The 13,055-nt window shown below is 42.6% G+C and overlaps 1 protein-coding gene across 1 annotated transcript in view; it reads right to left on the bottom strand.

The window, feature by feature from the left end:
* The window catches only part of LOC6528288 (zinc finger protein jing), a 108,986-nt gene extending 96,322 nt beyond the window's left edge, over positions 1-12,664 (bottom strand). Inside the window, exon 1 of the mRNA XM_015198416.3 lies at positions 11,252-12,664. Within this exon, the coding sequence (XP_015053902.1) occupies positions 11,252-11,910 (659 nt within the window). The 5' untranslated portion in view covers positions 11,911-12,664. The remainder of the gene's footprint in view (positions 1-11,251) is intronic.
* Positions 12,665-13,055: the final 391 nt, after the last annotated feature.

The following is a 13,055-nucleotide window of genomic DNA, read 5'->3' as shown; positions in this document are numbered from 1 at the left end:
AAGTTCCAAAGAATCACAATAAAAACCAAAGGAACAACAAATATGGTGTCTTGTCTGCTGAGCAAGTATTCGGCATACACTTATTCATACTAGGAAACTAGGGGTCTGAGATATACGAAGAGCAGAGTGTTGCGAACAAAACTGTCATCGTGCGAGCACTGGCAGAAAACAGGGACCCCATTGTATCCGCCGCTGCAAGATATCTCCTTCTAAATGGACCACTTTTTGCAGTGTACCGTGCCATGTAGTGTGTCCATCTGCTACACACACTCTTGCGCGCACAAGTGCTAACTTAATTATTTAGCATGCAAGCAGGAACGGCGACGGCAACAACAAGGCCCGAGAACAACTTCAAACTTGGCAACAAAGAAAGCGCGCTAGAGCCGCTTCCCCAGCTCCGCTCTTTGCCACCAACAAGTGCCGACAAAAGCCAAATCTCAGCTGAGGCAGCAGCAACGTCGCAAACTCGAAGTTTCGTTTTGGTTTTGGGATTTGGCTTAGGTTTTGGTATCGGAGTCGACTGCCTTCCTTTTTTTTTCTCCGTTTTGTTGTTAAGTAGATTTATGCACGTCTAGTCTGAAATTATTTGAAACAAGTTTAAAGGCATATGGGCAGTCTTAAAGGAGAAACCCTGTGATTCTGCTGTGGCGACTCAGGTAGGGCGGCGTTGCAGACCTAAACCCGGTGGACCTAAACCTAAAACCACACAGCCAGTGAGCCGGGGACGACGGCCAGTACATTAAATCGCCATGAAGTATACAAAATACAACGGCAAACACATGTCGACGTCGGCGACGTGCCAAAGATACAGGTAGGCGGATACAGATACGAATGTATCTGGCCGACCAACTGCAGAGGGCCTTCCCTGGCCCTGATGCTGCTGCTTCCCCGTGACATTGGCAGAGTTCAAGAACTTCCCCGAATGAGAAGCGAGCGGGGCAAGATCTCCACGTCGATTCCCCGAATTTCACACTTTTTCGGCCCCTTGATTATGATGATTACGAGGGCCGCAGTGACGAGGATGAAGGATTAAAATGCGTTGTCGCGGGCAAAGCGAGATGCGAAGATATATTTGGCAACATGAGATACTCGGCAGAGATACGACGGCATTTACTACTGCATCTTACTGGCTCAGATTCATTTCAGGGCCGCTGTGGGCTTGAGGGCGAGGCCCCTTAAAAGCAACACTTAAAGGCGCTTAAGCAGCGATTTGGTATCAGAGGCAACCGCACACAGATGATTTGTGGCGCCATCTGTGGACCAACTCAGTCATTCGTTCGCGGAGAAACAGAGAAACGCTCATCAGAGAACCATCCTGGGTAATGGTGGAACTTTTAATCAAGCGTAGTCATTGTAGGCCTGTACTGGCCTTTACAACCCTTCCGTTAAACACCCTCTCCAATCCGACTTTATGCGGAGTCACCGCCACTGCTCATCAATTGCATTTGGTCAACGTCCTCGAGGACTCTACCACAACTCTTCATTTTGGTTTTCTGAAGGGCTTCCTTTGGCATATCGCGTGACTCGTAAGCCAAAGTGATTTGACTGGCAGGAGGATGTGGGGAGAAAGTGAAAAGTCCAGGGGCAACGCCTCCGATCGCTCAATGGCCGCCAAAGTATCTGCAATTACCTTTACCGCTCCATTTTCAGCGACCCGCAATGAGTCCAGACAAAACATTATGAAACATATGCAAACGAAATTCTGTGTTTCGCCCTTTTCGGCTTATTTTGGGCTCTCATTAGGCAAAACATGACTTCTTCACAGCTTAAAATGCTAGCTGGTGAGGGAAAACAGAAAAAAAAAAAAATTTTTTTATGTTAACAACGGCCATACAAAAGTTTTGTAATGTTGAAGCCCCGGCAATTAAGTGACAGGAATTATCATCTCCCTGGGATCTTCACATGTGTCAAAGCGAGGGCCTGTCGAGGGTTAAATGCTGACTCTAGTTAGCCCTTGTTGTAGCCGGATCCCTTTGCTCTTCATCCAAGGTTGCGTGTTTGATACCATTATGATTAAAATCATTTTGTGTCACAGACAATTGTCGCACGCACTCACACTTGTTTGGTTGGCGAGGAAACAGGCTGGAGATATGTAAGGGAATCAAGGACACTCCCTTAAAAGCCCATCTAGAACATCCTTAATTCTATTCCAATCTATTGTCCCGTAATGAGCCCTTCTTTGGGAAAAAAGGGGTCTAACATGGATATGCGAATGACACTCATCGTAATTGCAAGGCCTGTTAGAGATTAATTACTGTGTTACAATTACTCTTATCTTAATATTGTACTTGTCTAAATTTAAAATTACCTAAAATAAATAGACTAGTTTAACCTGTTGAAAAACTATTGTCAAATTAAAAATTCATGTATATTAATTTATTATTGTATTATATTTAGGCGTGAACTGACAATAATGGTATGCCTCTAAAAAGGTTATAGAAATTTGATCGATATCAGTTTTAATTTGCATACAAAGAACCTGGCATAGCATCATAAGTTTCTATGAATATTGGGCTGCCTAGATCGATTCGGCTGGTGATCCTGATCTTAAATTTATTTACACTTTTCGACGACAATGTATTTTGTAAATGGTGATAAGAATATAACCCAGAACCAGTTAAAAATAATTTTGTAGTCCATTTCCTTGAAATGGTTTGTCAGGAAATTATATGTGCTAGATAAATAAACAATGGTTATTGCAGAAATTTAGGCTACTAGGTCATTAGTGCGTCATGTGCTGCCTTCGTATCCCCGGGTTGTCACAGTTTTATACTCCTCAGTGTAGGAAAGTTGTGACACTTTTATTTTAATATTCCGCTTTGCTTGACTCATTGTGGTTCGAGGTATACGCAAAGTGATAAGAACTTCGACGCCGCTCCCCACTTATCCTGAGTTATGCAACTATCTGATAAGTTCCTGCATGGTACTGGTAACAGTAATTCTCCTCGATCGCCTGTGCACCACCCTGGATGTTTGGTTTGTTTTATGTCTTGGCAAACATTTGATAAAGCAAAAGGGGGAAAAATGAAAAATCCCAGGGCAAACAAACATCGGTCGAGTATAAGTTAAGCAAATATACAAATATTTGTTAATTTTTTCTGTCACTAACTTTTTTCAGTGACTACGAACTGTCGTTGAACTTTCCGGCATTTGAGTGTCAATTTAATGATCGTAGTTAACATTTTAGAGTCTCAAGAAAAGTGGTTCGTCCAAAGGCGTTCCCCACTTCTCCACACTGGACAACCGGCGAAATTTGGTATATTCGACGTTATTACTTTGATTTATCATACACATTTACGACTTCCGCCCAACGAAAAACTCACAGACACACAGAAATGAACCAAAAATTCTCTCACGCACTTTTCCACTAAATCGTTGGAGTGCGTTTTAATTAAATAAAAATAAATGTTCGTGGCTTGCGGAAAGCTTAGTTCCAAGTAAAAGGGAAGTTCGCCGCCATCTGAAAATGTTTGAGGAATGCCAGGACGACTTAAAGCCGCGCCATCCTATACTGGTCAACATTCAGCCACTTTTCATTTCTTTTTTGTCCATAAAGGTATTTTGCAATAAGCACGAAGGCAGAGTGGAAAGAAAATATGAAGGAAATAAAAAAGCATTTGTTCTTATTTTATTCATCAACTTTTTTTACACCCCATCGAAACCTTTGAAAACTTTTTCAAGGAACCGGTATTTTGCTTTGCCCTCCCAACCGCACTATACTCATATATAGATAGTATATATATGTATATATACCAGACAGAAGCAGATGTAGAGACAGCAGCCACAGAGAACCCTGGACTTAAGACAGACGGAACCAAGCCAAACCGAAAATGTATCTTACGTATACACAAACATGCCGCACGTCTTTGTCTACGTAAATGGCCCATGAAAATGAGACAAGAATATACATAGACAGCACCAGAGCGCAAAACAACCAAAACCAAGGAACTCGCAACTCGCAGGAACAACACCGAAAGGACAAGGGCAGCTCAGCAGGATAGTCGCCGTCTTTGGCGCTCCGCTTCGATGGCGACATCTTCATAAAATGAAAATAAAATGAAAAAAGTGGCAAAATTCGCGTGTTAATAACAGCGCGCGAAATGGAGGAATATGATATCCCAATATGACGTCCTGATAGACAATTTTTATCAAGTATTAAATGAAATAAAGCGTAGAAATTCGAGATCATTGTACAAGAGCAATAAATAACTTTTAAATACTTGACAGGATGCCAGTTTTAGCAAAGTTTACAGGATTGTATTCGGTCGGTATGGAGCATTGTTTACTTGCAAACTCTTGAGTTTCATCGGCGAAAGGTACTAAAGTGAACAACAAATGTGCCAGCAGTTACATCGATTGCAATCGCCATTAGAGACTTGGATCATTCAATTTGTAGTGAAATTGCAACGCTTCGCATGCGCTGATGCAATTGTTTATTGTTTTTCGCTGCTTGCTGTGGCGGTAGAGGCATTTGAATTTCTAATGAACTCAACTATAAAATTTAATCAGGGCGGTGAAAAGCGGCAGACGTAACATAACAGTTTCACAAGCAAAACAAGCCTAAAATAACCAATTATAACTAACGTGATTACTTAACATACTGCAGAATATATGTTTATATCAGCAGTATTTTATATTATTTAAAACTTTGGGTTTCGTTCTACTTGACCTAAATAACAGAATTGACCAGAAAAAACCTCTTGATACAACAACAAAACGACTGAGATTCTCATACAAGCCAATTGATTTTGTGTAACGGAACTGGGTTTTTGATCAAAAATAAATTAAAATAAAGTACCTTGCATCGCTCCCTATAAGATTAATTTACTTTTAATGGCCATTTGGTTTCCTGGCTATTTCTGGCACTGCCACTGGCCGTGCTACCAAATGCAATTTAAAATAATTATATTTTAAAACAAACGTATTTATGCGTTAAATTTGATTTTATTTGAGCTAATTAGAATCACAAACGCTTTGCCCTTCCTAACCGCAAACTAATTTCACGCGTGAACGCAAATAAAAGTACACACAATTTATGTGACATTGCCTATGGAAATTTATTAATTCATATACTTTAAAATAACATTTCATGTCAAATCAATGGACCAAACAGTGGTCGAGAACCACAACGAGCATACTAGCACCAACATAGTCCACGAACGGGTGTAAAAATGTTCAGCTGCGATTGACAATTCAATTCACTTTAATCAAATGTCAGGCTGATACTTTTTAAGCTGATTATAATGGTCTAATGCTATCACACACTTCGCACCTATTTCATGTCTCACATCATCCTTAGAATTTTCTTCATTGTCTGCTTGTTCCGACTTCTAACGAACATTGATGTATACTTCATTCACGTTTTCTGCCCGCGTTTTCCGCTCGTTAGCTCTTTTTTTTCCTTTTACTAGATTTGTGCTTTTCTTCAGCTTTTCACAACTCAATTCAGTCATTACACTTTTTCTTTTTAAAAGCTTCTTATTTTATGTTTGTGTTTCGGTTGAGATTCGAAGTAAAGCAGGGCACATCTCAAGGTCAATGTCAAGAGGGGAAAAGCAATTGCGTTCAAAGTGGAAACTTGAAGCAGAAACAATATAACAAGGTAAAGAACAATTTCAATTTTCTTCAGATGCGATTTTCGGTATGGTTATGGTTATGGATATGGTTCAATGTATTACTTAAGAAATACGAAGTATTGATAGAAAATATTCTCAAATACACAGCTTCGCATTTAAATTGAGTTTCCTTGAAACGTATTATCTGAACATGACTTCATGAGGCACCAACACAAGGCAGATCTATTATTGTAAATCTCTCCTAAATATTCTAATTATGACTATTCCAATGTGATTGCATCCAGAGACTTTTTACCGACAGTCCTCGGCTGTTCCCATTACTGCAGCGGCAGAATAATTGCCACATGCACCACAGAATTGAGTGCTGCTGTTGGGCTTATCACCGGATGGCCGCCATGGCACATCACTCATACGCCATGTTTGTCCAGCCGATGCTTAAAAAGTTAATGACTAATTTTCGCTAGCGCACAGCTCGAAAAAAGCCAGCGCCTGAAATGGCCGTCAGTTGATCTCTGTATGCCTGTCTGACCAGCGATGTCAGTTGGGACAAATACGAGTTCGAGGGGCTGGAGTTGGCTTTTCGATGCACTGCACTGCTTTGCTGCTGTTGTTTCAGCTGCACGCTGGATTCAGGAAGGCATCCTTGTATCTGAACGAAGCACACACTACACTCACAAATAAAGTGGCAACCCAATAAACGTGGTTGACTCAAACGAGCTCTCGAATCGGATCTTACTTATAACAGTATCAGCTTTAAGTAAATAAAAGGGTATACTAGATTCGATGAAAACTTTGTAACAGGTAGAAGGAAACTTTCCGGACTATGTAAAGTATATGTCAGGATATATATATATACATTTAAATCAGGATCAATATCCGTTTTCCTGTTTATTTTTCTACAGGTGAAAAAAAATGGTTTGAAATACATTTTTAGATTTAAGATTTATTTATTTAAGTGTAGACCAAAGGGCTACAGGAAAAGGGCGAAAAAGGGGAGCGAACGACGCCTGTCCATCGCGCCGCCTGACGTTATAATTAATGAAAATTCACCGCGTTTCAGTATGTGATGTTGGCTGATGGCTGGCCCAAAAGTGCGCTCAGAAAATACATGCAAAATCGGGCACAGCCAGGCATTTGACTAATATGATTTTGATTTTGGCAGCCGGCATTAGAATGCCATTAAGTGGTCGGTTTGTTGGCTTTCTTTCCAACGGGGTTTGCGCACTACGCACAGCGATTCTGGCAGCTCGATTTGCGCATGAGATGTGTAAGCGATGCATAAATTATGCATCTGTTGCACAAATATGCTCTTGGGGCAGGCCCTAAATGGAATATTTGGGGCGGGATGGCACTTTCTGTTGCGACAGCCCTAATTTAAGGGTTGAATTATGTACTGGTGTACGAGATTGATTAGTTGAAATTAAGGCTCAGCCTAAATCTATTTGTATATTTCTATATTATTTATATATATATTTTATATATATATTATATATATGTAGATCCAGGTTATTTGACATGTTCTTTGCATATCGATAGGCAGTGATAGGTAAAATAAATGAAAACTGAAGATTCTAGACTTAAAGCATAACAATATGGCAATTTTGTGAGAATTAAGGGTAGACTGGCGACAGAAAAGAAAAAAAATTGCACTTTGTCCCATGATCTAGACGTCTAGAAATCAAAATAATATAAGTGAAATCGCACTTCAACTTACGTAAGGCGGGCGGAAACCGTATTATATTACACTTTTTGCTACCTAATTTTTCTAGATAGCTGCTTTTACACCCCAAGCCCCAGATCACCCAAAAAAATCCCTGCTTGAGACCGGCTTCGGGTTTTTGCCATTTTGATTTACGGCCCCGAAAAGTCGCGCACGTACTGCAACTAGTCCGCCCGCCGTCGCCTCGCCCCCCTCCAGCCTTGCAGCCATTGATTGTAGAGACAAAGTAGCGTGCGAGTGGGGAAAACAACTGCAAACGGCGAAAAGAGTCTGCATTCTACTATTGCGAATTGCATTTTCCGTGGAACGTAAATAGAAGCTATTTAGCAAAATGTGCACGAAAAACAACACGAACAACAAAAACATTGCAACAACAATGCAACAACAAAGGAACAGCATCCCAGCTGAAGAGATACAGCCCAAAGGGGCGTTGCAGGAGGAGTAGGAGGGGGAAGGGGGGCGGGCACGGCGGCTTTGCTCCGTTTTGAGGTCAATGTACAAAGCATGCAACCAGGCAGCATTTATTACGACTTAATGCGCTCCCTCAGGGGAAATCGGGAGGTTCGGAGGGGGAAGGCTCTAATTTCGTGTTTAAGCTGCTTTTCACACAACCACTCACACATGCGCGGGCACGAATTTAAGAACAAGGAGATTTTTACTTGATTATGTATGTATTTAATAACAATTCACCTTACGTATGTTCGCATATCGCTCGTGCATATAAAAAGTCATTGTGTCTATTTAACACATATTATCGACTACTACCGCTTAGTCGGAATTTTGGCCTAAAAACTAACAAGCAGACAATATCCCGTGATGTAGGGTATCACAGCTGACACACAAGAGACGACCACAGCGGAATGCAGCACACAAATGGAAAATAAAAACTAAAAGGGCAGACAGCAGGAGGTGCGACAAGGACAGACTGAACCAGGGGCGGCGAAAAGGGGATTGGCATACAAGCGAAAGACTGGGAATCCCGCCAAAGAAGCAACATGCAAAAGACTGCAGCAGAATGTATAAAAAATGTGCAAGGCACTAAAGCAAACAAGAGAGAACGCTATAGTCGAGTTCCCCGACTATCTGATACCCGTTACTCAGCTGGTGGAAGTGCAAAGGAGAAATTTAAAGTATTTAAATAAAGGGTATAAAAATGTATTTCCCATATAAACAATTACAAAAGCATTAATATTAAAAATGTTCTTAATGAGATTTTTAGAGGGTATTCAATTATGGATTATATGTGTATATCTTTGCCGAAACGTACTTGTCTTCAATGTTTAAAACGCAACATACATATCAAAGCTGCAACACACAGCAGACTTCAACTCAATTTTATTCGCGACAGTTGGTGCTTATTTGTTAGTTTTTTAAATCGGTTAAAGGTATCGATAGGCCAACATTTTGGGATGAAAGTTTCTTGAACAGTATACGGATAAAGGATTAAGCTATCTTACGAAGGTCGTTCCCGATTACTACCAACTAAGCGGTAGTTTCAAGCGGCTTTTGTTTGGTTTTTTTTCAAAGTTTTTATTTTGAAAATAGAAAGAGAGTGCAGCAAAAGCTGAACTAGCTCAAATTGATAGAAGGCCAAAAAGAAGCCTCGAAATGGCAAATAGCATCAGAAGCACGACCGCTCTGAGTACACGACCCACGGCAACAAAAGGAGATACAAACACTGGCAATTGCAACTTATTATATTACACTTTCGATGTCATCGCGCGATGTTGCCGCTGTCATTGCAACTGCAATTGCTGTTGCTGTTGATGTTGCTATTGCTGTAGCTGTTGCAGTACTGCCGTTTCGGAGTCACTTAAACGAGATAAATCAACGTGGGCGATTACACAATATCTCAGGGTGATTGTCTTCCTTCGCCGCCCGCCGCCCGCCGCCTGCCGTGCATGACTTGGCGAAAACTGCAATGGCAACAGCACCAGAAACAGCCCACAATCAGCAAGAGCAAAAGCAAAAGCAAGAGCAAAAGCAAAAGCATGAGCAAAGACTCGCGCCATTGGAGCAGTGGGTCGCTCTCGGGGTCTCGTGGAAATATGTGGAAAAACGTGGAAAACCTGTAACCCCAAAGTCGACAAAATCAATAGCACACACACTCGCTCAGTGCGGCGACAGTGCAAAAAGCAATGACGACGCCAGCAATTGCAGCAGCAATAATTGTGGTGCTGAAGTAGGCAGTTACTTTTGCAGTTGTGTTTCAGCTTTATGAGCGACAATTAAAGTTAAATGCCTCTGCTTCGAAGCTGCGGATGTTACTCGCTGGTTATACTCAAATGCATACGTACATATGTATTTTTTATTTGTTTAGCTTTTTGAAAACAAATACATTTAATGGCTACGCTCAGTGGGGTTGGGCTTAGGTTCACATGATGATGTTACAAGTTGAAACGAGCCAGCGAACGAGAGAGAGTTTAGTTCCAAAATTCGGTATTTTTGCCAAGATGCAAATTGTAGCTGAAGTGGAAAGACTTGGGAGAAACGCAACGAAATCAAAATAAAACACGAGGCCAGCAGAAACAAAAAATTATGGCAAACACAAGCTACAACAAAATTCAGTGCTTTTGGCGGCAACAAAAAGTACACACACACAGCAAAAGGGAAAGAAAAACAGAAACAAACAAAATAAATAAATCAAAAAGAGTTCAACGACCAAAAGTTTAAATGATTTCCGACTGCCAACGAAGAGGAGCAACACCGAAATCACTCACCAGTCGGCGAGGGAACGCGATCTTGGGCGGGTGTTGGGGCTGATACGAGGACAGTGATAAGGCCAGTTGACGAAATGCTCCCCATGCTATTACGAAACCAGATACAAATGCCCCAGTAACATAGTATAAATAATAGATATGTATGGTATCAAAACCATTTCAGTACAACCAAAACATAAATTACACATAATCGACAGTTATGCAGCAGATCGGCAGAGAGCACCATCCACTTTTCAGATTCGTTTTGGTCCAAAGTATGGGAGTATCTGCATCTATGTGTATCTATATCTACATGGATGCAGCCAGGAAGCAGCCGACGTTTGCTCAACCGCCCACGTGCCACAAATGGAAAATCAGCAGCTCTGCTACTGCAGCGCATCAGCCGCCATTTGCGGCTGATAAGTGAACGCTGGTTGTGCGTATCTGCCAGATACGAATGCCTGCAGTCCGTTGCGGCCTTTGCTCTTCCTTTGTTTCCATTCCGCTGCTGCCTCCACTGTGCTGCGCATTTTTAATGAGCGGAAATTAGTTGGCATTGCGGCAAGAGGTTTTGTGGCTTGCCCGTTGAGTAGATATAAATGTATCTGTATGCCATAAATTCGCAATGTATGAGACGCGTGCCTCGTGGGCCTCTTACAAGACTGACATTTGCAGGTCTGTGCGATTATTGAAACGATTACCTGTCCGATAAATTTTTCTCGATCGGCTATTAAGTTATCCAGACTCGCTGAGCATTGCAGATTTGGCTCAAGCGTTTATCATGCTTGGGATGGGCTGCATTCTATTTGTGGCTTACAGATCACACTTTTGGCTCACTTTTTGGCAGTACAGCGCGTGTGTGTATATTTAGAGCATTCGCTTTTGGCTCAGACTTGGCACAGCCAGCCGGTTCGCAGATACTCGTACACTATAGCATTTCCGTTTATAGCCAGGCAGTGCATCTAGTGCATTTGGCTGCTGGCATTGTTATGGCCTTTAATGAAGGCATTAAAGACGTTTATGAAAAGAGCAGGGGTAAACTGCAGTTGAATGTTTATAAAAAACATTGATCTAGTATTATATTATGGTTTATTTTTATTATGTTTCCCAAGAATATGTTTGTAAGATGACCTATTTGTTTCCTTGGCAACTAAATTTAAGTTAAAGAGACATCGCAAACAACCTTTTGTAATCCTTTGAACTCAAAGGACTATAACATAGAACCTAACTAGTGTGCCCACAGCATGCTCACTCACCTGTCTGATGACTCCGACGAGTCGTACCGATCCAGACACCGCTTCTTTGACCCCCTTGTTCCGCGTTCTCCTCCAGTTGTTCTGGGCGCAGCTGTCACGCTTGTTGTTTGGCCGATTCCTACTCGAGTTGTTGTTGTTGTTGTTGTTGCAGTCTTCCTGGCGCCCTGATAGAGCTGAGATCGCAATGCGTTTATATCCAATTTGGCTGCTTGGGCACCGAGCCCGCCCACTACTCCACCCGCCCCCCGTTTGGTGCCCTGCACGATTCCAATGGTGCTGGGCGAGGTAAAGGGTCGCGTGGGCTTGGCAGGGGGTTTCAGTTCAATATTGGTGGACGGAGAGGGGGTTTTGGAGGTGGGTGGTGTGGTTGTGGTTGTGGAGGTATGTAACAGGGGGGCGGTGGGTGTGCTGGCAGCTGCTGTTTTAGATGCGATGGCTTCTGGGCTACTGTTGTTGCTGACGCCGGCGCCAATTGTCAAACTGTTTACATTGACGCTGTTTTTCAGCTGATCAAACAATGACAAAGCAGCGCTCGAGGTTAAACTTTTCGGTCCCGTTGCTCCTGCTGTTTTCGCAGAGAGTGGGGCCAGAGGGGCTGCTGTTTCAGCCGCCGACTCCTTAGTCTTCAATGCCGTGTCCTTTGGCTGAGTGGCTGACATTTTCCCTCCCTATGTTTGCTGCACGCCTTGAAACTATTTTCCTTGATTTAGTGCTGCAACGATGCTTCTAATTGGTCTTAACTGCTGCCAGAACTCCGGAACTGCTTTAACACACATTTGCTATTCTCAACGGTTTATTGTTAGTCGACGTAAAGCCAATTTTAATTGCATTAATCTGAAAGTTCGTCGTCAGCGATTGTAAGCCGCACTGCCTTTAAAGGGTTTTGCCGTTCAGATTTTCCCCATCAGTTTGCACAAATTGGTATTTAAATTTCGCTATAAACTTGCACTTTTCCGACATTAAATTCATTTAAATCAATTGCACTTTTGGGACTTTTTGCCTTAAGCTGCACTTTACTTCTGCACTTATGACACACATTATTTAATACGATTGATATTTCAGACGATTTCAGGGTGGCAAATGGCTTTGTGAATGGTCGATTGTTATTTCGTTTTCGTTTGTTTCCGATGCACACCGAAATTTATTCTGCAAGACTGGCAAAAACGCAGTGCTCACAAACTCAAGAAAGCGGCAATGAAACCGAATGCGAAACCGAAACGGGTAAGTCAGGTTAACCGCCTAGTCGCTGTGACTGCAAGCCAGCTTTTGTTTATTGACAACAATGACGCGCGAACAAACACATCGCAATCTAATCATTTGCTTATCGCGGGGCCAACTTGTCTGCCACACGCGTACTATCAATAATTAATGTAGTGCCACTGCCGCTGCTCTTTATTACCGCCAACTGCCGTCTAACCAAATTAAACAAAGCCTAAGAACTACGATTTCCGGAACGCCATCGATAGGCAAGCGAAGAACTGCGATCTCCCCACGAAAAAGCTGCGGGCTGCTCACGCTCTGCCTGCCGACTGACAGCGAGTGGGCCCGAGTGGAGTGGGAGTGGGCCGAGCGCCGCAGCCCCACCCGAAGAGGGAGCCGACGAGTGCCGAGGCGACGGACCGAGTGCCAGCCGAATGGCTTAGCCAACTAGAACCGGGCAGAAATCAAGATACGAAGCACGCGAGCCGAGAACGAAGGCAACGAACTGCCGTTCGTTTTTATTTGGCGCCCAACGAGGGGCTCTCCGACGAGTTGAGGGGTAGGGGAGGAGAAAGGGCCGCGTGCAGAGTGTTCACTTTTGATT

The sequence above is a fragment of the Drosophila yakuba genome, chromosome 2L, assembly GCF_016746365.2.
Source record: "Drosophila yakuba strain Tai18E2 chromosome 2L, Prin_Dyak_Tai18E2_2.1, whole genome shotgun sequence".
NCBI classification, from domain to species: domain Eukaryota; kingdom Metazoa; phylum Arthropoda; class Insecta; order Diptera; family Drosophilidae; genus Drosophila; species Drosophila yakuba.
This window is presented reverse-complemented; position numbering and strand designations above follow the sequence as displayed.